At 41.2% G+C, this 23,485-nt stretch overlaps 1 protein-coding gene across 3 annotated transcripts in view; it reads left to right on the top strand.

Moving 5' to 3' along the window:
* The window catches only part of ADAMTS2 (ADAM metallopeptidase with thrombospondin type 1 motif 2), a 240,732-nt gene that overhangs the window by 125,673 nt on the left and 91,574 nt on the right, over nucleotides 1-23,485 (top strand). For all 3 annotated transcript variants that reach the window (XM_053956225.1, XM_053956226.1, XM_053956224.1), the window contains one exon: nucleotides 3,967-4,126. In XM_053956225.1, the coding sequence (XP_053812200.1) occupies nucleotides 3,967-4,126 (160 nt within the window). The remainder of the gene's footprint in view (nucleotides 1-3,966; nucleotides 4,127-23,485) is intronic.

The following is a 23,485-nucleotide window of genomic DNA, read 5'->3' as shown; positions in this document are numbered from 1 at the left end:
CAAGTTAAAAATCACTGAAGGGGAGAGGAAGAGGTAAGAGCTTAGCAATTCTTCCAGAATTGGACTTCCTTTCCATGGAGATGCACAATTCCATGCCTGGTTATGGATTGCACAGTGTGTACGTGGCTGCAGAGTGGTAGTGCAGGGTGATCACTGCTAATCCATAATGCCTGGAAGTACAACATTCCTGGGATGGGTGGTGAGCAGTATGGGATAGAAAAACACTACAATAGCAGGTACTTTTAAGCTCTTAGTTTGTGAAAGCACCTGCTCTGATTCTGTTCAGAACTTTTAGGGGAATGGGCAATTGAAAGGCTTAAAATCTGTTTTCACATCCTGTGGAGTAAATGTGCAGATGATGACTGTGCAAGGATTTTCCGAAGTCCTTCCAGTTGAAGGGAAGGCACAGGTGTGCTCAAACAATACAGCATTTCTGTCTTAGTCATCCAGAGGCATTCTCCAGGAAGTTGCAGGAACCTGAATGCTCTCTGTTGTCATCACAAACTCGGTGGCTGTCTCACAGTGTTCTTGGCATGATGGGCTGGCACAGGAGTGGTGGCAGCTGTGGATAAGAAGAGGACTGGTGAAGGGTGAAGGTGAAGGATGTGGGCAAACCCCTGCTGCCTTGTTTGTTGCCCTATTGCTTGGTTGGCTGTGCACAACACTGGTGTTGAGTTGATGACTAAAAGCAATCTCCCTTTCATGGTGGCTTTTTCAGGGTGTTTTGAGTAGTATCAGAAAAAATGCATTAGGCGATTAATCTTGAGCTTTTCATGTTCAAAGCATTTGACCAAAAAAACCCCAAATCAGGCCTTGCAATTATCCTGCAAGGCAGTTGTTATGCTGGTTCAGAGGTGGAGAAATGGAAGTAAAGAGGTTAAATGTCTTGCTCAAAGCAGTAAGGAAATGTGTGGTGGAGACTTTCAGGAGCCCTACGTATTTCTTAATGAATCATTTATAGCTGTGGTTATATTAGTAGGCAGATGACTTGAACTGTGGATTTCTGTAGGAACTCTGCCCTGCCATCCAAATGAATTTTCTTCTTAAAGTCTGAAACGGCCATTCTTTCTTTTTTTTTTTTTTTTTTTTTTTTTTTATTTTTTTTATTTTTTTTTTTTTTATTTCATGACAATATGTTGGTTAAATCAAAGACTGTGTAGGACATGCAATATATAAAAATATAAAATTCTTTTACAGCTCAAGCATACATTCTTTCCTAATAATTCTGATAAAAAATAATTGATGTGTTTCTCAGCACTAAAAGAAAAGAGAAATTTCAGTGTAGTCCAAGATTAAAATGAGAGGAAGAACATTTAGCCATGCAGGGCCAGGAGTTGGGCTGTGATGGTCCTTCAGGGCCTTTCCAACTCAGGCAATTCTATGATTTTGTGTTTGAAGGCTAAACTCCTTTCTTTCTACACCCCTGCAGAAGTAGGGCGGATGCTGCCATGGGGATGTACAGAGTGGTGTCCTGTCCATCCAAGAAGCAGAGTGGGGAATGAGAGCACCTGATGTTGTCCTGCTCTTTGGCAGCTTCCAGTGCCACATGAATCTCCCTGCCCAGAAAAGGACCAATACCAGGCACAATGTTCTGCAGAAAATGTCAGTGTTTAAGCACTGTTTTATGTCTTGGGATCCAGCATTCAAATATCTCTTTCTGTTTAGTCTTACAGCCTGTCCCAGGGTGTCACCTTCATTTCTCAGAGAGGAGAATTCACTCTGACCAACAGTTTTCATTTCCAAAAGGCCATCAAATCCTGGAAGCTAAAGTTCACCTATAAGAGTTGTTCCTCTGTCCAATCAGTTCAACTACTGATTGCAAAAGTTGCTTCTCTGTTAATTTTCTTAGAAGATCTAAATTCCTCCAAAGTCCCATCAAAACTCCCTGCTGCAGACAATGCACAGCAACATTCCCCCTGTATCCTGAATTATGGTCTGCATTCCAAACTATGGTCTGGCATTAGCTGCTTAGTTAATATTAGGCTTAATGTATCCAAAAATACATAAGAACATGTGGACAACCATGGTGCTTTTTTCACTTGCAAAAACCAAAATCACATATTTTTCACATGACAGTCAAGCTCTCAGTGTATTTCTCCTGAGTTTAGTATGGCATGTGCACCATACCTTGTGATGTTGAACTTGCAAATGCTTGTTCCTTCTTGATGTTTAGTTGTGCATTTATCATAAAAAGATCTCCAAATTTCTGGATATAATATTTAATATCCAGAAGAACTGTGTGTGTAATGTAGTTAGAATAACATTAAAAGGACAGTAACATCAAGTCTGAATTTTTCATGTATTCCACTTTACAGTAAAAGATCAGTTGCTGTCTCTTTGGGTTCAGCTCATTTTCTTGGTTGTCTTGACTTCTTTGAGCTGCTGAGCCTGTCTCACCTTTTCTGTGCCTGATGTAGAATCCAAATTAGTTAAGAAGAAATGGGATTTCAAATTCAGTTTCCTCTCTACAGGAAGGATGGCATCAGCTTAAATTCCTGTGATATAATTTTGCTTCTTTAATCCTTCCTCTGCAATCTGTTTTTGTATACATTATATATATGAATTCTGGGACTGGAAATCTTGCCTAATGTAAGTTAAAGACATGACAAATGAACCTGACATTTTTCCAAGAAGGGAACCAGTGAACATATTGTATTTATAGCAGGAGGAATGTAGTTTGTTGCTTGTAGAAGAAAAATATGTGCTGTATGAGAACTTTGGTGCTGGAATATGATAAGTGTGTTTAGATGTGCTTGTTTCAAATGAGGATTCTGGGTTCAAGGGAGCCAAACAGGTTCCCCTGGAAGCTTGAGGAAGCTTGAGTTTCCCCTGGAAGCTTCACTGAACAGGAGATTTAGGCTCCCAGAAGCTCAGATAGCAAGATGGAGAGTGTCACAGTGCAAGTTTGAAACGGCAGTGTCTCCAGGATTGTCTCTGGGCAGAGTGGGAAAGAATGTGATGAAGGAGCTTCTGAAGGCTGGATCTGGAACAATTTCATTCGTGTTAATGGTAAGACTTTGCCTGCAAGCTGAGAGTTCACTAGCTGGAGTTCTCAAACACAGATGTGCAAACATGCAGAAAAAATTGATTCAAGCCAACCATCTCTGCAAGCAGCTCTTGGCTGCTGTGACCTCGTGCAGTTGGGCAGGACTGCAAGAGGAGACAAGCCCAGGTGATTCAGGTGCCTGAGTTGTTTCACCTGCATAAAGATGACAAAAAGTCCTTTCCTTTTTTAAAGTTTGCAGTCTTTATGAGGGATTTCCCTGAACACAATGAGAATTGCTTGGATGATGTTCCTTTGACTTGCTTTGTAGAAGTGTAAATTTCTATTTTCATACCTGGGTATCTGGTCCAGTGTGAGTAAGTTGGGGTGTTTTTTTAACAATGCACTACTGACACTCAAACTAGTTGTGGCTAATTCTTGAAAGATTATTTTGTTGGCTTTGTGTCATGGGGGAAATAATCACAAAGCTTAGCTGCCTGAATGTAAGATGCAGTATTTTTCTATCTTTCTTCTGAATAGAAATGCTGACTCTACAACTTTTGACTGTTGAAGTGCACATCAGAACCAGCTTATGGCACTGATCTGATCCTTTATTTAGCAGAAATAGTAAACACTAGAGTGGTCTGGGCCTGATGGATAGCTAAGGTCATAGTAACTTCCATTGTAGATGTTTTTTAATGGAGAGGGTGATTTCCTAGACAGATTCTTAGACCTATACTTGGCTCATGTGGCTCAAGGAGGAGTCCTTTTGGTTCAGAGATGTACCTTTTGTCCTTTCTTGTCAAGTTGGGAAAATGATGCCTTGTTTTGCTCTAATAAAGAATTCACCTGGTTTCCTCTCTGCATCCTAATTGCTCTCTAGGGAGCACTAAAGTGTGCTTAAGCATATTGTAACTGTTTGCTTGCAGCTCCTGCTGTATGTGCAGTAATGCAAAGTGTTCCATCTCTGCCCTGTGCTGCAGGCTGGCATGATTCGCACGGACAAGGACGAGTTCTTCATCGAACCTCTGGAGAGGGGGGCCCAGGAGGAGGAAGAGGGAGGAGGCAGAACACACGTGGTCTATCGCAGAGCAGCTGCCAGGAAGCAGCTTCCTAGTGAGAATGTGGATACTGTGTACAAAGGTAAGGCGGGCTCTGGGATGAGGTGCAGCTGAAGGCACGTAGCCAATGTGATCTGCTACCTCTGGCTTTTTTATCCTTCAAAGTGGAAATGTGCTCTCCCTCCAAGGAGGGAAAAGTAGGGAACGTGTTGAACATTTTCTATGGGCTAAGCAAACATTGCAGCGGCCAAAACCATCTCTAGGATGGTGGCACTGTCTTTGCCTTGAGGAGTTTCCTTGGCTCCAGAGATGGCCAACGTGAAGTCGTGTGTCCCCCCAAGCCCTGGGTCAGAGCAGAGGAAGGGGATGGTGGGTGACACCAGTGCAGAGGTGGCTGTGGCTGCTGGGACAGGTGGCAGTGCTGGCTTTGCAAAGTCTGTGTTGGAAGGCTGCAAGCAGGGCACTGAGGCTGGCACGGTACATGGGCTTTATTGACACTGTCTTCACTGGGCTGCATTAGTCCCAAAAAGAAAAGAATGGTATCTCCAGTACGAACACAAACTTTCTGGATTTATTTATGTGTTGCAAAGTGTGGAATATAATGTACTAAGTATGTGATAGACAGTGATGGAATAACAAGAATTAAATATAAACACCCATTCTGTGTAGTGTTTTCTGTTTCTCTGATAACTGCTTGGTTATTGCACCTTTTTTTCTGAATAAATAAGGGATGCAAATCTGCTAAGAGGATGTTTTGACAGCTGATGTTAACACTGAAATTAACTGGGTCATTTGAGTGGAAACAACAAAATAGATACATTTTTGTTCCAAATGAGTGTACCAAACTGCAGAGTTGTTTGTCACTCATACCCTAGTATTATCTTATTTCAGTATAATGGGGTTTCAAGTATAGGAAGAAAGGAACAGAGAGCCACAGGGATGAAGCACTGAAATTAGGGCCACATGAACAATATAAATTTCCTACTGTTCAGGTTGGAACAAGAATTAAAAAGAAAGCAACCAATAGCAATCAACCAACTTTTTTTCTCCACTTTGGAAATGACCTGTGAATTTTGTGACTAATACAGTGCTTGGCTGAGTTGTTCTTGTTGCCTTTGTACTCACTGTGGAGCAGATCTGGGTAATGCAGGAGTCTGAGTGCCACAGTCCCAGAAGGGCTGGATGGTAGCTATGGTGGAAGCTGCTCTATTAGTGAATGTTTATAAAATTATTGCATGTTGGAAAATACCAGCCGTTCACTGCGTTTCCTCTTAAACAAAAGAGACTTGATGTTGTTCACACCTTATGGCAGTATTTTTGGTTTTGGATGGTAAATATTCCTCAGGAGTAGGAGTCTGGTACACAGAAAAGCACAAACTGTAGTTCAGCTCCAGTTACTGGCAACCTGGTACCTGCTGGAGGAGGCTCTGACAGCAGAGGCTGAGATGCAGCCTGTACCTGGCAGCAAAGCCACACGCCGTGTCTGATGCCACCAGGCTTGGTGTCTGTCACCTCCCCTGTGTCAGGGCTGGAGTCTGTAATCTGTGGTAAAAAGGCACAGAGTAATCACAGCCACCAGCCAGCACTGTGGGATTGAAAAGCAAAAGGGAGGCTGGGCTGAGAAGCAGCAGTGACCTTGTCTGGTACAGCAGGTGTTGGGGACAGGTAGGAATACTTGTGATATTTCGAATTTTTAAACTGAGGAAAGAATGCTAAGGGTAGTAATCTTGCCTTTTGCCTCATCACCTTTTGATTTAGAAACTTGACTGAAGATTAGTTTTTATTTTGGATAAAAAACCCCACTGTTACCAAAAATCAGTAAAAATAAAAACTGTACGGTAAAGGGGATATTTTTCAATGAAATTGACTTTGGCTTTAATAAAAAAAGTAAACAACCACTTGAAAATGGTTTGTTCCCTACATTTTTTTTTTATTAAACCTGGCTTCCCACCTCTGATTGCTCTAGGCAAAAGGCATGGACGGGATGTGCTTTCAGAAACTGAAATTTTATTTTCCACTTGGTCTTTTTCCAGAATGCATTGAGTTTTGGTTAACAAACACCAAAATATTTAGTGATTGGGCATTGATAAGCACACTCTGCTGTGTGTTTCCTTAGTGTTCTAAACTGATTGATGGGCTGAGATAGGAAATACTTAGTAGGGCACTTTCAGAATGCTGTATCTATTAAAAAAAAAAAAAAAAAAAAAAGGTTAACCAAGAGCACTCCCCCTCTTTCCAACATCCCTGGAGACAAGTGCATTGTTGCCAAATCCCATAAATTTACATGTGATGAATTGCAACACTCGGACTATTTTTAAAGGTTCAGCCTCCAGGAATCTTATGAATATGTGATGATTTTTTTTCCCTAGGTAAGCTTCTGGTTCTTTTAACTGTTGATAAAAATTTGTAGTTTCTGGCTGTGTAAATATTTTAAGGTAATGTGTGGCAAACAAAATCTATGTATTCTATAATTTTTAAAACAGCATCTTTTAAAATCCCATGATATGTTAATTTAATCCCATGATTTGGGAGGGGATTGTGAGTCATGATTTTTGAATGTTTTGGTTTGGATAGATAGATAGAAATTCCTTATAAATATTCCTATCTTTGGCACTCTTTTCACAAGAAATAGGACAAGCTGTTCTCTTCTCAGCGAAACAGGAGGTGAAGGAATTGAAAACTCCATGAACTTGGAGTTGAGAGGGTCAGTCACCATTTCAAAGTCTTGGGTCTGCAGTGGGAAAGGCCACGCTGGACCTCACAGGGCACAAGGGTTTGGGATTTGCTGCTGAATGCAGTTAGTTTGGAGGGTGGTTTGTTGAAGAACTCAATGCCCCAAGGCAACGTGCATCCCCACAGCTGCCCTGGTAGAGAGCTCCAACACGGGGCTGTGGGACAAAGGTCCCCGAGGCTGGGGGGCAGCTGAACACCCCAAAAGGCAGCCAGGACTAATGGAAGACCCATTGACTGCTTGGGAGTGTGGATTAAAAAACAAAACACCTCAAAAAAATTGCATTTTCCACACCATGGAAATAAATTCTAAATTATGTCAACAGATGTGGTGAGATGGACCTGACAGCAGGGTTTTTCTAGCATCTTCCATGTACCGTTATCTATCTTTTATATTATAATAAGAAAAACCAAGGTTCCATCTGTCTAAAAATTGTAAACAAGCAAACCCCAAAACCTCCTAAGCCCTGCAGAGATCAAGGTGTGCATCTTGTGTTATGAAGGCTCTGCTGGCGTGCTGGGTTTTGAAAAGTGGAATGTGCTGGGAGAGATCTGCCCTGCCCTGGTTCCAAACTGTGCCAGATTTGCTTCTGCATTTACGTAAAACGTTATCAGAAGATTGGGAAATGTAACTACTTGTTTTGGCAACCTGAATCATTTGTTTTGACTGGTGTGGGATTATCTGGGGTTTGGGAGAATCGCAGAGTATGGGGTGTAATATTTCTGCCTGGTCTTCCCTCTCAAACAATGCTGGAAAAATGTAAGCATCATATTTTAGGAAAGTAATAATCTTCAGCAGAGTAGTACTGTGACAGTCTGTGTGAGCTCACTACAAATTAGGCTAATTGTTTCAGAAAGAGAAGTATTTTCATGTAGTGGCTGAAATATTGCAGGTGTGGTGAGAATAAATCCTATTTTCTCTGGCAACTGCTTTTAGTGCTTGCGTACATATAATAATTTATCTTCCTCTAGATAAAAATAAGCATCGTGTTGAACATATTTTAATATTTCCAGTTGAATTCCCTCTTACAAACATGAGAAATGTTCCTTGATAGCAGTAAAACTACCTACATAATAGAATTGGAATTAAATAGATAAGCTAGAGTGGTTTTTTTTTCTTGAAACTGCTGGGTTTTTGCTTTGGATGTTCTTTGGATGTTAACTGAAGAGGTGGTAATTATTTAATTAATGGTTATGATGAGGCCTGGAAAGCCAGCTTGATTTTTGCCTCGAAAGGCAATCTGATTATCAGGCTTGTAAGCTTTAATATCACATTTCTCCACCTAAATTACTGTGTCTGTTATGTTGATCAGCTGAGAGGAAATGATTATACTAAAACTCCTTAAGGTTTGCCTTTTCTCTGAAAAATGTTCTTTAAGTACTGTGCTCTGAGTTTTATTGTATTATTTGATTGATGAGAAACAGAAACTCAGCTTTAGTGACAGTTTTATTTACTGTGCAGATGAAAGATGACCTTAGCCAAGAACAGTTTATTACTGACGAAGACAGTAAGGTAACTCCCCAAATGTGCTTAAACCAGAAAGTTTTCATTTCTGTAAGTGCCAATTAAATCCCTTGGAATGGCCAAGCAGAGTCTGACACAAGTCCCATCAGGAATAGCTCTGGGCTGACAGATGGACAAACCCACAGCTCTGCTGGAGACTTGTGACCCCTTCCCATGGCAATACTTGGGATTGCTGGAGGTCAGACCTGCAGAGGAGTTGTGCCTTGGTGCTGAATGATGTGATCATTTAATGTAACCCTGTGATTTATTTCCTGGGGCAAACCCCATCACTTTTTTATTACTTTTTTTTTTGGTAAATTTTTCAACTGTTTCCTTTTATTTTTACATTGAGGGGTTCTAACATCCCCCTGGCAGTAAGCACATGCCAGTCAGATAAAAAGACAGAAATAATTTGCTGCTTCTGCTCAGTAGTGGTAGCCAACTTCTTTCTGATAGACCCAAGCTTCATCAGAGCAGAGCTTGTCCTCAGTCCTCTCACTGGCATCTCCTGGCCCACCACAATGCAAAAGGACAACACTCTTTGACATTTAGGAACCCTAAAAAGTTAGGGGCCAATTCAGCAGGAGAGAAATCCATGTGAATTTAAGCTGAAACAACTCCACTCTACAAGTTTTTTGAAAAGATGAGAGTTAAAAATATGATAAAGTTGTAACAACTCAGTTGCCAGAGCTTTGTAGGTTTTGGAGATGATATTTCAGAGGAAGATTCCTCCATCATAGTCCATCAAACTGTCAATGCCATTGATTTACTAATGTATTTAAATTACTCTTTAGAAACCAGTGTGCATCTGGTGTGTATTTTTCTGGATTGCCTGAAACGGCTCAGATTGGCTGCTGGCTGGCCAGCTGCCATTCTAATTTACACAAACTTTCCTGGTTACCTTTGCAGGGGAACAGTTTCTTCAGGAAACTGAAGTTTCTTCAAATCCAATCAATATTTCCTCTCAGCCTGCACTCTTGCTGATTAATTACTGCTCCCTTATTTTGCAGTCAGTAAGACTCTGATGACAATATTTTTTGTCTCCTTCCTACATCATCTGTGCATGATAAATACATCTGTCTTTCTCTCCTGTCTTGGGTTTTCTCTGAATTCCACATTGCAGATTCATGGGGATTTCTGGGAAGAGGAAGATTGAGAATTCAGTGGCAAATCAGCTTTTGATTCAGAAGCAAGGTTAAGCGCTCAGGGGAAAAACAAGTCTCCAGAGAAAGTGGTCAGTGGTCTTAGGCCATGGTTTGCCACCCTTCCCAGCCACCTGCATTACAGCTGATCAGGCAGTTCTTTGCTAGCACAGGCAAATGAGATCCATGCAGTAATTTTGGGGAAAAATCTAAAGGTTTCTACTTTTACAATAGTGCAGTAAATCATATGGGGTGACCAGGTGAAGGCTAATCAGCAATGCTTTTAAATGTACTTGATGGGAAATGCCAGGAATAGCCCATTTTTCTCCAGAGCTGAGGGAGTTTTCTGCCGTGGACTTCCTCAGTGGGTGGCCTTAGCTGGGCCACAGAAGGGTGTCAGGTAAAAAGTCAACCTTCCCAGTGCTCCTGGGGTAGTCAGTTTCATTTTGCCTGGAAATAAAATTATTACTAAATGAGTTGACTTTCTTTTTTCTTAATATCACTAATTTTGCTCAGATTTTTCGATGGAGATGTGCTCATGTAACTACTGATGCGTGGTGAAGCATATGCATATCAGGACCACAGCAAAGCTGTGTGGGCTACCTTTGCAGTGTGCTTTTTTGAATTTTGGAGTGCTTTGGGAAGTATATTCCATCTTCAAAGGATTTTTCTTTTAATTAAACATCTCCTTTTTCCAGGTGCTCTAAATAATTTCCGGAATTATTGAACATTCAATTAAATAGTTTCTCATTATTATTTCTTCATGATATCAAATCTGTAGTTGCTGCAGCACCATTTTGTTTCACCAGGAACACAAATCCTCTTGTACAGAGGTAAAAATTGGTGGGGTGGCCTGGAGCTGGAGCAGAGCTGCCACCTGGGCCAGCTCCACTGCAGGCTCTTGGCACTGAGCTGGCATCTCTCTCTCCCACACACCCCACCAAGCTGGAATAAACTGTTGCTAAACTATTATTATCTTCCTGGAATACAGGAACATAATAATAGTATGTGAAGCAGCTCAGTTTCTGTATTTGTCTCTGCCTTTCTCATTAGGCAGCTTTGAGGAAACACTTCAGTGCAGGCTCAGCTTTGAGCAGGTACTTAAATCAAATTGATTTCAGTGGGATTCAGGTACATACCTTAGGCTAAATGGATTTTTTATTCTGAATGGGTTTCTGTTGTGGTTATGAGGCAAGTTACTGGAGCAAGTTACTTCCATTCAGATATGCATTGATTAAGGGTGAAGGACTTAATTATTTGTACTTGTTTAAATATCACTGATTAGCCCGTATTGACAGCTAATATAAAAATAAAATTAATTTTATTCTCAGCTGATGAGTTTGTTTTAGCTTCTCTGCTAAATTCAAGCTCTATAAGGCTCTCCAAAATAATTGCTGTGAACAACTTATAGCTGGAGTTGAATATTACCAAATGTTGCTAAATATAACAAAATTATAATAAAGCTGATATTGGTCTATAAAACAAGTTTCCAGTTCTCATATGAATACTCCTGTAAAATTTTTGTGATCAGCTCTGTGAAAGTATTGAGAAAGTACTCATTTTACTTTTCACATCTTTCTATCAATTAATTCAGCTTCAGGGGTGTGTGAAACTGAGGTTGATTCATCACTTGTTTGTGTTTACATTTAGTCAACACTTACTTATAAAGACAAAACATTTTCAGCAGATTTCATTAAAGTTCATTTTTATTCTTCCTTCTAATATCCATTGATCTCACAATCCTTAATGGATTTAGCCTCTCAGTCTCCCGGAAGGAAAGAGAGAAGAAAATATTTGCCTTTTGGACGAGGGTGACATAAACCTTGTTTTCACTGCAAGCTGGCCCTGTGTCTTGCTGGTAAAAGCCCTGTGGAAGGGCAGAGTTCACTGGAGCAGCAGTTGGGAAGTCAGACCTTGCCTCCAGAACCCCAGCCAGAGCTCTCATGTGTGAGGGTGTGCAGCCGCCCACAGGCGTGTGGGGAGGTTTGCCTTATGAAAATGTATGTGCACACCCACAAGGTTTTTGCAATTTCACATTTGCTGGTGTGTTTTTCTGTGAAGTGTCATCCTGTTGTGGTTTGTTTATTTACAAGCTGTGTTCATGTTGTCCAACCTGCTGAGAAAAACAGAGGATGGCGAGGATCCAGCGGGTCCTGCCAGGCTCAAAGAGGGAGAAACTTGTTCACAGAAAGACCTTAATATTCTGTCCTGACAAACTGAGAGTGTTCTGCAACCCGTATCTCTGTTTAGGAAATGGATTCTGAAAGCGAGAATTCAAAAATATGGGTAGCATGTAGTGTTTGCTGTTTTGTACCATGGGATTCAAACCCTGTGTTTAATAACAATACACAAAATAGCATCTGGTAGGCACCACTAAAATAAGCTCTAGTAGAAAATGCCGATAAGTGTTTTCAGTTTAAGATGTTTTCTGACAAAAAGTGGCATAAATTTTGTCTGCTGTCCATGATGATGATGATGCAGTGGTTTGATGAGGCTGAAAGACATCATCAAGTGAAAGTGATGGGCAAGCCCAGAGCTGCAAGAGAGATGCATATCCTTCAAACATCTACATTTCTATGATTTCTCGCATCAGGGGAGCCACATGTGAGGCCTTGTGAAGTGTCCAAGGATTAAAAATGTATTCCAGCTGGTTCTGACTGTTCTCAGCTGTGTGAGATGTGCTCCTCGTGGGCTGGCCAGAGCAGCAGTGCTGTGTGGTGCTGTTATCTTGGTGCTTGCAAAAGGGGCACTGGAAGGGTCTCTGCATTTATGGTGGTGTGAGCCCAGCTGGAGAATGAGAAACAAATGGCTTGGTCTTACTCTGCACTGATCCATGGTTGCCACCAAACACTTCCCAACACCACTGTGTTGCTCATGTTCAATGCTGGCTTAAAGGAGAACCTTTCAGTGCCCCAGAGCTGGTGCTGCAGTCTGACATCATTGGGCACCTCCAAGGCAAAAGCCTCAGCTGAAGGGCTGTTTGTTTAGCTGACTCTGTATATGGTGAATTCTGCATTGTGTAATGGATTTAAACACTGCATTATGCACTGCTCCCTTTAAAAGCTGTTCTTCCCCCTGCCCTAGAGCCAGAGCCAGGACTCCTGCTTGTCCTGCAGCCACAGGTCCTGTGTGGGTCAGTGAGACACAGCAGTGCTGGGGGAGCTGAGCAGGGCGGGCACTGCTGCTCACAGCGCTGCTGCTGGGGGGACTGGCAGGACACAGAGCACTTCTCCTGCCTTTTGTAGACACAGTGAGAGGAGGATGCAGCTTTCTGGACCAGATTCTGCCCCTGGTATGTGCCAGTGCAGGGATGAGCAGGGAAGCTCGTGTTTCTTGGATGTTTATGCTTTAGCCAAGCATGTGTTACACCCTGCAGGAGGTGGGCAGTGCACCTGTGGTAAGCCGGTGGTTGGTATGAATGAGGTGCCTGGTCTGCCCACCCTTGGTTTACTGCTAAAGCCTGTGTTGGGTAATAACTTTCCATAACCATTTTTTGACCCTTCCTTATTTTTTTTTGGTGCTTTTTGTGTTTTGAGTTCCCTGAGCAGTGCTTGGGGCTGCTTGGACTTTTTAGGTAAAAATAATTTTCATTTGAAGAACAAGCAACAGCAGTGTTAACTTTCCTTTCAGCTAGTGCAAGGCTCTTTTCCCCTGTGCTTTCCTGAAATTCTAAAAGGCAAGAATGTCTTAGCCCAGGAGGAAAACAGCAAAGTTTTTGATTATAGTTGCTTTGGATCTGCAGTTTGGTAACAGTAGTGAATTAATTTCTTCTTGAAAATTTTTGCTTTTCCATAGAGCAGAAACACTGTTTTTAAACAGTGGGTAAGTGGGATAAAGCAGCAACAGAAACTGTTACTGCAAACTAAGAATGCAAACTCTGCTTTTTCTAAATGATCATGTTACAAATGATTTATAATTATTTTTCTAAATATTTTGTCCCAAACTCTGTAGATCATAAAGTCCCACATACATGCTTGCTGGTAATAGCTTGAATTTAAATATCTTTGCTCATTTGAATATAAACCTCGGGAGTTGTTTTACTTAACATTTGCATATTAGATAACAAATGGTCTGTCAGCAGGACTGGCTTGGACCATGATGAATTTTCAAGCCAAACAATGGCTATTTGTTAATATAGAGGTGTTTTCTTAATCCCTGCAACACTGCCTGCACACACCTGCATCCTGATACTCCATTACTGAAACTTTACGATTGTAATAAGAGCAAAGGCATGGTCTGGTAATTGGTTTAAAGCAGTGTAACACCCTGCTAATGACAGTCCCCTCTCTCACTGGCCACAGTCTCTTGCCAGCTGTTGCTATCTGAGCCTCATTGCTGGAAGGGATGCGCAGCCACCAGCTGGAAGCTGTTGGGTGTTCCAACAGAGGCAAGGCAGGCAATTGAATCACTGCATTGCTTTCCTCAATGCCCACGGAGACCCTGTGCTCTACTGACTGCATTTCTAGAAAGAGACCCTCAGAGAGTGGCACCGGTGTCCACTCTCTGGTGTCCACTCGTCCCATTCCTGTGCAAAAGGTGACGTCTTGCAGACCAACAGGTTCTTGATGTTCTGTATGATATTGTTGCTCAGCTCATGGAACTGCAATGCTTGTTAATGGGTTAAATACTGTGTATTTCATTTGTCAGCAGGTTCTCTGATTAAAAGCCTGAGATGTATCTTTGCTCTTCCTTTTATCTCTGTGTTTTTGAGCAGTCTCTTCCTTGTTCCAGCTCTCCATGTGTGCTTGGACCATCTGGCACGGCTCGGCTGCCCGTCAACGCGTGCTGCTTTCAAGGGGAAAAATTATTAATCACAATCTGCATGGTGAGGGGGTTAGGGGTGGGTTTCATTTCCACTTCAGAGCTGGCAGTTCCACAGGTAGGCAGCTCTTCAGGGGAGGTTTCTCAGCAGCCTTTTGCAGCATTGCCTGATGGGTGTGTGAGGAAGGGTGGCCAGAAATCCCGCAGGAGCAGGTGGGAGGGAGGAGCTGGGAGCAGCGGTCCTTGGCGGCTCAGCCCCTCCGTCCCTCGCTGCTGTCCTGCTGCAGGAGCCTCAGAATCACCTTCTTTAGCACTGCTGGACTCCAGACAGTTGTCCTTGGATCAAAATTAATTTCCCTGGGCTCTGCTCCATTTTGCAGGGTTTGGTCATTACAGACTGTCAATTTTAGGAGACATGGGCTGGTTTTTTTTCTTGGTAACACTAATATTTTAGCATTGCTTCAACAATCATGGCTTTGTAAATATTGGAGTGATTATTTACAGAACATTTGAGGAAGGATTCTTTTACCCAAAGAGTGAGTTGCACATAAGACATGCTCAGTCTAAAAGTAACCTGAAAAGACAAGCCTAATGGTGATTTCTATGAACTGCCACCTGTGGGAAATTTCTAAACTTGTAATCTCATCAAGTATCTGTGCACTTTGTGACCATGTCTGTTTGCTTGTCAAGGAGATCTTTTTTCCTGTGGTACTTGTGGAGGCATATTGCAGTTGTTGAAGGTGTTTGCAGATTGTGAACAGTGAGAGACACCAAAAAAATGTTTTGTGCCTGAAGCAGCTGCCTCCAAAATGCCCATCCCTGCACCTCCTTCAAAAACCACCTTGCATGCTTAACAGGGAAGGTTTACCTTGGTGCTGCAGGGCTTTATTTTAACTTTTAAAGAAATATTTTTTTTTTTAATTAATTTTTAAGAATTTAAAAATTTTTTTAAAGAAATTTTTTTTCTTTTTTCTGTCTCTTTTTTTTTTTCTTTTGTGAAGTATTTTAGGAATAAATGGGTGGTGTGATTTTAAGTGATTCGGGTTTTTGAACAGGACTTTGGATGTGGGGAGTAATGACATTTTGGAAATGCTGTTCTTCAACAGACCAGCAAACTCAGGTCACTTTGTGGGAAAGCATCTGATCTGGTGTGAATGTTAGCAACAGTATCTAAATAGTGACATGGGAAGCTGCCCTTGCCTGACTATTAAAATATGTGACATTAGCAAGCAGTGACAATTACCTCTTGTGAGCTGTTTTGTTGTTGCTGAGTGGGCAGCAATCACGGTTGTCTAATTGAGCTTTGCTAGATCATAGTGTTCAGAGTTCATTCATCCAACTGGGTTTCTTTCTTTCTAGGGTTTTCCATTTTTAGAGAGACCCTGTTATATATAGTAATGAACACATTGCAGTCGTGCATGCTTTTTTCCCTGTGGAGCAGGGCAGAAGTTTGGATCTCGTTTTACAGAGCTCTCGCTTACATTTTATTCACAATGAAACTGGGGATGCCAAACCCTAGATATTTGGGGCTTGTATCTAATTTTTTATGTGGCTTTTAAAGCAGACTTTTTTCTTCAATACATAAAAAAATGTATTTCTTGAGGTTGGGAAATCAGACTTTTTAGGGGCCTGAGCTTAAAATAATATATTGTCCAAGGCCATAGATTAAATCTCTGCTTGAGTCCTTGTTCGCAGACTTGCTGGCTGTTCTTTTTGCCAGTTCAATGTAGCCTTTTCCCAGTCCCTCTTAAGAAATTGTTGACTAAAGAGCAGGCTGAAAATCATACATGTTGACTTCGTATTCTACTTACAAGCTGAAGTATTTTTTGCTGTGTTTTTCTTTAAGCAGAGCCTCTGGAGACTTGTTAAACTACGAAACGGTTACAAAAAAGCAGCCCAAAGGTTCCTGCTAAAGGTATTAAATATCCTAGGAAGCCCCAAAAAGCTGCTCCAAGTTCAATGGAGTAAATATACAGAAAGGGGAAAATCTGACTTTGAGTCACTGTAAGATGACTTGAATATTATTACTAAATTTCCAGGTATTTTTCTAAGATATCCCAATTAAACGTCTGCAGAGAAATGGATGGTATTGACATTTCCATGGCAACCCATTGTAGCATTTCAGATATTAACCTCCAGGTCATATATTACTGAAGCAGAATATTTTTGGAAGGCTGGCAAAATCTATCAGTCTACTGCAAAATGTGCAGGCAACAGCATAGCAACAAAATGCAGATAAGAAAACACAGGCTTTGGAATAAAATCTGGGCTTGAAAGTTAAGTAGAAGTTTTGTTTAAGACTGCACAGGTGGTAAGTAACATCACAAGCCCTAAGGGGTTAATTGCTGCCATCTTTTGGCTGTGGGTCTGGTGTGTATTTGTGGCTTGGTGTGGAATAGAGGTGGGATGATTGCAAAAGTGTTGTAGCAACTCTTATTATCCTTTAATTCCAGGTGCCTGGGGAGCCTGAGGTGTTCCATTGTTCCACTGGTCATTGGTGATGGTGGTGGGATATGTGGGAAGGGCACATGGCCAGGATGAGTTAAGCCTTAGATCTCTGAGGAGGTGTTTACTGGTCCATAATGATGGATTGCCCACTGTTCCACATGGGAACCTCTTACCAGACGTCCTGAAGAAAATTAGATGTTCTTTTGTGCTGCTGAAACCCTGGAGAAAAGTGCTGGCAAAGGGCAGAGTGTTCCTTGCAAGGAAACTGGTGTGTCTCTGGTATCTGGAGATTTGCAGCAGATAAGATGGATTGCACTGAGGATTTACAGACCTTGTGGGTCTCACGTCAGACAGCTGGAAAGCCTGATTGTCTCTGAAGTGACGGCGGAGGCATTTCCAAGAACCTTTGGAAGAAAGAATCCCGTTTGCTAGGAAGTCACTTTTCTTCCTTAAGATTATTTAATTTTTTTTTTTTTAATTTTTTAAAGGAGAACATGGAGTCTTTGCAACATGAGATGGAACTGTACTCCCAGCAATAAATTACAGTGTCTCCTTCAAAATCCCCATAGGCAAGGCGTGCTATGTGATAGCTAATTCTCACAGACCTTATGAGAATGCATTTTCTGGGAACTGCCTTTGTAATAATAAATTACGGGTTGGCAAGTGGATAGGGTTCAGCCAAGCCATGCACTTGATCTTGTTCACACTTATTTTAATGGAAAAATTCCCAGTGAGTTTACTGGGGGCAGACCCAGTACAAGGCTGTGGGAAACTGGATGTCTGAATTTGCCTGAACTGCAAAGTGTCTTTGCTTCTGTTTAGATTAATTTTGTACCTTCTGGTTTCATGATTTATTTTGAGATTTTGTAACTTGAAGTTATGTTAAGAACTGAACAGTGAAAATATGACCTGTGTATTGCTAATGATTGAGTGTATATATGGACGTGATGGAATGGATCCAGGCATTCCTAATGAAGTTACACTGCACAGGTGCTTGCTCTCTAACATTCCTTTTATAACTGTTGAGAGACAGCAGCATCTTTCATTGTTCATGAAAGATTATCAAAGCCCCTTTGAAAATATATTTATTTTTCCCTGGTTTCCCACTGTGCAGCTTGCAGAGGTTGTGTGCTTTGTGCTGCTTTCCAGTTGCAGCAGATGTGCTTTCACCATTTAGGACACAGACAAAGACTTGTGACAATATCATACACATTCACCTCATTTGCTCTGAATTCAGGCAGTTGTTTCCTGCCTTTAACATTGCAGCCACCAGGAGATGGGTTTTTTCCTCCCCATTTATGCTTTGTCAATAGTCTCCCTTATATCAAGCAACACATCATTAGTTTCAACCAGTTCAGCCAATTTGTCATTAATGAACCAGATAAGAAACTTCCAGATCACAAGTGACCAGGTTATTTGTCATGGGATTTCAGTGCTGCTCCTTTTTGTTTTAATGAGCACTTTCTTGTCTCACCTGGGCAGGTGCTCCTTCCTCCAGCCTTTGTTGGATGCATTCAGAGGTGGGGTCTAATTTTATTAAGCTCTGTCAGTAACAACTGCACCTCCACTCCTCCTTGTGCTTTCCAAATAAATAATTTTCTGAATTTTCTTTGTACGGCTCTCTCTTTAGATATGCACTCCACTGTGCTCAATCTCATTATTCCATTCATACTTTGTTTTTAATCCAATTTTCAGGAAATACATAGTGCCTTCTTTTCCTATAGTACTTTCCAAAAATCAGTGCTTTTTGTGCATTAAAAGTATCTTTTCATTCCTCCACTGCAATTTTCTGACAATTTCTCAACTGATTTCAATAATTGATTGAATTCACATTGGGCTGTGCTTCTGTATGTTTCTTCAATTCATCAAAATTATTTCAGCTCTATGGTGTAGCAGCAAGAAGTCTAAAATTTTGACTCATCAACTCTGTTGTTACTGGTCCTTCCACTTCCTTTCTTTTTGTCTTGTCCACTATTTTTCTTTATTTTTTTAACAACAGATGGTCTAATTTAGGTTTCCAGGTGATGTCTTGGTGATTCCTATGTTTCACAGATGTCCTGGTATCTTTCAAGCTTCTCATTCACATTTTCCAAGGAACGCATCATGCCTTCTCAGTACTTTGACCATTTTATGCCAAGATGTCATTTTGCATGAGGCCTTTTACTGCACTCATTTTTTATTCTCCCAGTTTATAGTGAAATTGTTGGAAGAATTTGATATTGTGTTAGCATTTAGAATAATTTCTCGTTCATGGGCAAATTTGGCTTGAAACACAAAACCTTGGTCCCCAGATCCCAAAATATCCATTCAATCCAAGCAAAGCACATATTCTAATATAGCTAAAAAGGATAGAAATACATTTCCTGGGCTAACACTAAAAACATCCTGGAGTATTGGTCTCTCCACATTCTTCCAGAAGTCATTGTCATGTGCAAATACCTTTCTCACTTCCTTCATAATAAAGGTAAATAGTTCAAGTTTTTAAAAACAAGCTTAAAGTTGTTCAGATACCCAGGAGAAATCACTGTCTTCAGCCTTTATAGAAAGGATCTCAAGAAGATAATTTTATTGGTTTCAGGATCTGAAGGGGGAATCAATAAGGCACCTATAGGCTTTGAAGTTCCTGGTCTGACCTCTGTATTCCCATTAGCTGCTCTCCTTTTGTTTCTCCCTCTCACAGTCATCTTAATGACAGTGTAAACCCTTGGACTTCATTTCATGTCACATTTTGCTCTTAAAAACACCCACAAAGTGCTTAACAGGATGTTTCAGAAACACTGCCAAGAGCTTGGGGTGAATTTCCTTCCCTTGGAAGTGCTGACCTCAGGCTGGAAGAGGAGGCTGCTGTGGAAATCCAGCTGGGATCTGCTCTCCCTTTGCAGAGGGGTCTAAAGACACTCCACAGCTGCAGGTGCTTCCTTTGCTCCGGGCTCTTGCCCTTTGCAAGGAGGAAACTCCTGTGTTTAGAGTGGCCATGTGGTGCCCTGCCCCTGCCAGCGAGGGGCTCTGTTGGCTCCTGGGCAGGCTGGATGAGGACAGCAGCACAACTCCCCTGATCCCTGGGGAAGAGCAGCTCTGGTGCGTGCCCTGTGCAGTGCTTCCCTGCCAGCACGGTGGGCAGGCAAGGTGGGATGGCACGGAGAGGAGTGAGGAAGCAAGGCAGGAGTGCCATTTAGTGTCTGCTTGTACAGAGAAATGTATGCTTGCAATATGTTTTGCCTTCTGCCGGCAGTTCTGGTGTGAAAAGCAGCATAGCTTAATTAGGCAGTGTCAAGATACTCAAATCTTCCAATCTGCCTTCCAATCTGAAGTGTTGTTCTTTGCTGATTTAGCTGTATCTTGCAAGAAGTCTATATGCTTATGGCTAAATGATTGAGCTGCATGAAAAATTTCAGTGTCACCTGATTTTTGATGGATTTTTTAATAGGACTTGGACAAATCTGTCAGGCTCTGTGGATCATCATTCTGTCAGGATTTTCCAAAAAGGGATCTGTGTGTGCTATGACCAGAGTGAATCTGCAGTATCCAAGTTGTGTGGGATTTAATATGCAAGACTGGGACTCGGTGTGCTGCATGTCCTGCAGCACAGGTCCACCTACATGTTGTAATCCCAGCACATACCAGTTATATCCTGGTTGCTGCATGTGCTCAGGAGATTTCAGAGCACGCTCTTAACATGTGAGACAACACTGACAAATGTCCCAAATTTACTGGGTATGTGTGTGGCTCACTTGTTCCAGTATCTTGCAGCTGTACCAGATTTACTGGGTTTCTAGAGCTGGTTACCTTATGGCCAGTGCTTTTTCTTGGAGGAGTGGTTCAAAACACCAGTAGCTTGGTCAGGATCTGGACATTTAGAAACGTGAGGCCAACAGCCAGTGTTCTCTAGTTCCACCTGGGTGAAATTTCTGTGAAGATAAAGAGCAGAAGCAGGAGAAAACCTGGATGAACAACATAATGTCAAAACCTTGGTCTCAAGCACGTACTGTTCCCAAGGGCTTTGTTAGCATTGTGCTTGATAAGAATCAAGTTTCAGTGGGTTTTGGATTGTGTTGTTGAATGAGATGAAGCGTTCTTTGCTAAACTTAGAATGAAGAAGACAAAAGGAAGTTGTTATTGGGTAAAGAATTTTTTTCTTACTAGAACCATCTTTCCCTGAAATATGAAAGATCCTTTCCAAATGCAAAAGTTATGCAAACATGTCTGAATATAGAAGTGAAACTGGAAAGCAGTGGGTTTCTTCTGCCAGTTTTGCAGGAGGCCACCCACAAAGGTATATCTTATTTTTTACTCTTTCTGGTTTTGTTTTTTTCCTTTCTGGAAAAATACAGAAAAATTTTGGCCAAAATCAGAGCCTATTTTGATTTTATAGCCTTTCTTATCAAAGCAGGATTGAAATGTAGCTTGAATTTTCCAAGTAGTGTCTAATTATTTGAAGGAAAAAAAAAGAATAAAGTTACGGATTTGGTGTGCAAATGGTTTATCACCAAGGCTCTAAGTTCTTGCTTAGACAAATTCATACATATTAGCCTTTGTCTACATGAAATGGAGAATAATTTATTCAGACCGTTTGGTGTAAGCCATTTGCCTTCTTACTGTATTTTTGTTCTTGCTTTGAGTGCTTGATAACGGTTTCCTGTATTTAAATCAAAGTTTTGATTTGATATTTCCAATCTGTTTCTTAACTGCCGTATTCTCAAATTTTACTCATCTTTAAGAGGCTGTTACTTTTTATTCTGCAAATTATTTATTTTTCTATCCACTCCCTCTGGTCAAATGGGCAGGAAATGTAGTTAATTTCTGTGTAACCCACAGAAATGCAGGATTCCCTGCGGAGGGACACTCTGCAGTGCTCACAGCCCACCCCGCTCTCCTCACATCTGCTCTGCCTTCCATTGATGGATGATTTCTCAGCGCAAGCAAAGCCCTAGAAATGCAGCTAGAATGTGAGTTGTTTATTGTTCATTTAGCTTCAGAAGCCAGATATTCCAGATCCCTGCAGTCACTTGTATAGCAGTGTCAGTATCCTCTGTCTGCTACGGAAATTATCTCCTTGGTCCTTTGGTGCGCCCTGAGCCCCCGTCCCACCACTCCCTCCTGTGCATTGTTCAAACTCATTTAGCAGAATTCCAGAGGAAGAAATTCAACAATTTGCACTTGGAGCCTACATTGTAGTCTAAATGATCTCACTGCTTAAAAATGTTTTCTTGGGTCTAAGATTAATAATTTTTCACAATCTATCCTTTGTAGCTAACCCTCCCCCACTTTCTTCTTAAAAAAATTCCTTCTCTTCCATGTGCCAGTGTTTTGTAGACATATAAGCTGTTATCAGGTTGTCTCAGCTATCTTTCAATCAAGATGTACTTTTTAGTTCCTGTAGATCATTATTTTTTTTCTTCATCTTTATGTAAATACAGAAATCGTACTAATGTAACCTCCTGTAGTTAAAGTGATGCAACCTCGCTGGTGTCGTTGTGTAACCTAGTTCTGTGGGAAGACAAACTCTGCTTGGGATAAGGCCCCTTTATCCCAGTACCCACACTGGTGCTTGTACTGATAATTATCACTCAGAAGGTAAGTGATCCTGGACAATAAACCAGAAAAATGCCTTTAAATGAACAAAGATTTCCACACCCTGAAAACAAGAAAAATATAGCAATGGGTAGGCAGCTTGGCAGCAGAGTCCTCAGCTGAGTAAAAGTGTGTCCTTGAGCAGAGTTCATGTTCTGCTGTGGTTTGGTGGTGTTGGATGGAGGAATGACTCTTATTCATACATTTGTATTCCCAAATAAGTCTCAGTGATTAAAACATCCTGACTGAGCACAGTTGTTTTTTATGGATTCAAAACTGGGACAAAGTAATGTTCAAGTGTGGAGGCCGCTGTTAATCCTGCAGTGCTGTTTTGACACTGGGTGTAGTTATTTTCTGTAAGGGATGCTTTTCCAGAAGTGGTGTGGCTGTGTGGTGTTGGACTGGTATCACATCCTGACTTTGAATTAGAAAAGGGTTTCAGAGTTAATCAAATGTAATGACGACCAAAACCCTTAATAATGTGAGTGTTGGATTCCTAGGACTTGTCGTATGGAGGCTTTTTAAGAGTTGGAGTCATTAACTTCTTTCAGTTACACTGGTGATGGTCAAGAATTCTTCAAGGACATTGAGTTTATTGAGATTGCACTAAATATCTACTGGCACAACTGAGAGTTGACTCTAGTCCCACCTTTTTCTTTTCCATGTGCTAGATCATCTCAAAAAATGGGGAGAATGTGGGTCTCTGCAAAGAGAAAAGTAGCTCACTGAATGTCTGTGCTGTGGTGTATACTAACTAAAATAGGAACTGGTGCCAGAAAATTCCTAGCTAATATAGCCAACCTACCTCTTTAAATGGTTTTCTCATCAGTTCACTGCAGTTTTTGATTTATAAAATTATGATTTATTAAATCATAAATGTCAATAAGCTTTAAAGGATAGGTATTATCTAAAAAAATGTTTTGTCCAAAATAATAAATCCTTTATTGTTTCTAGAAATGGCACAGTAGAAATCTGTGTTCAATGCTAATCATGCATTAAGTTTTAGGTATTTAAATATGAGAATCTTCTGGTTATCTGTAAGTCAGTTATCTGTAACAGAGTCCTCCAAGTGGCTCTGTTGCAATGACACTGAGAACCAGACATCTCTGCATAGAGTACAGCCTCAATCCCTCTGAGGGTACTTCCCAGTATGAATATGTTTTGGGTTTGTCAATAATAAAAAAGACGCATATGCAGTAGTTCTAGTGCTGCATCTGCATTGCCTCCTCTTTCAAATTTGCACCAAGAAGTTTTTGCCCAAGGGCAGGGCAGGCTGGCCAGGACA

The sequence above is a fragment of the Vidua chalybeata genome, chromosome 15, assembly GCF_026979565.1.
Source record: "Vidua chalybeata isolate OUT-0048 chromosome 15, bVidCha1 merged haplotype, whole genome shotgun sequence".
Lineage (NCBI taxonomy): Eukaryota > Metazoa > Chordata > Aves > Passeriformes > Viduidae > Vidua > Vidua chalybeata.
Note: the sequence above shows the minus strand (reverse complement) of the source record. Positions and strands in the feature narration are given on the sequence as shown.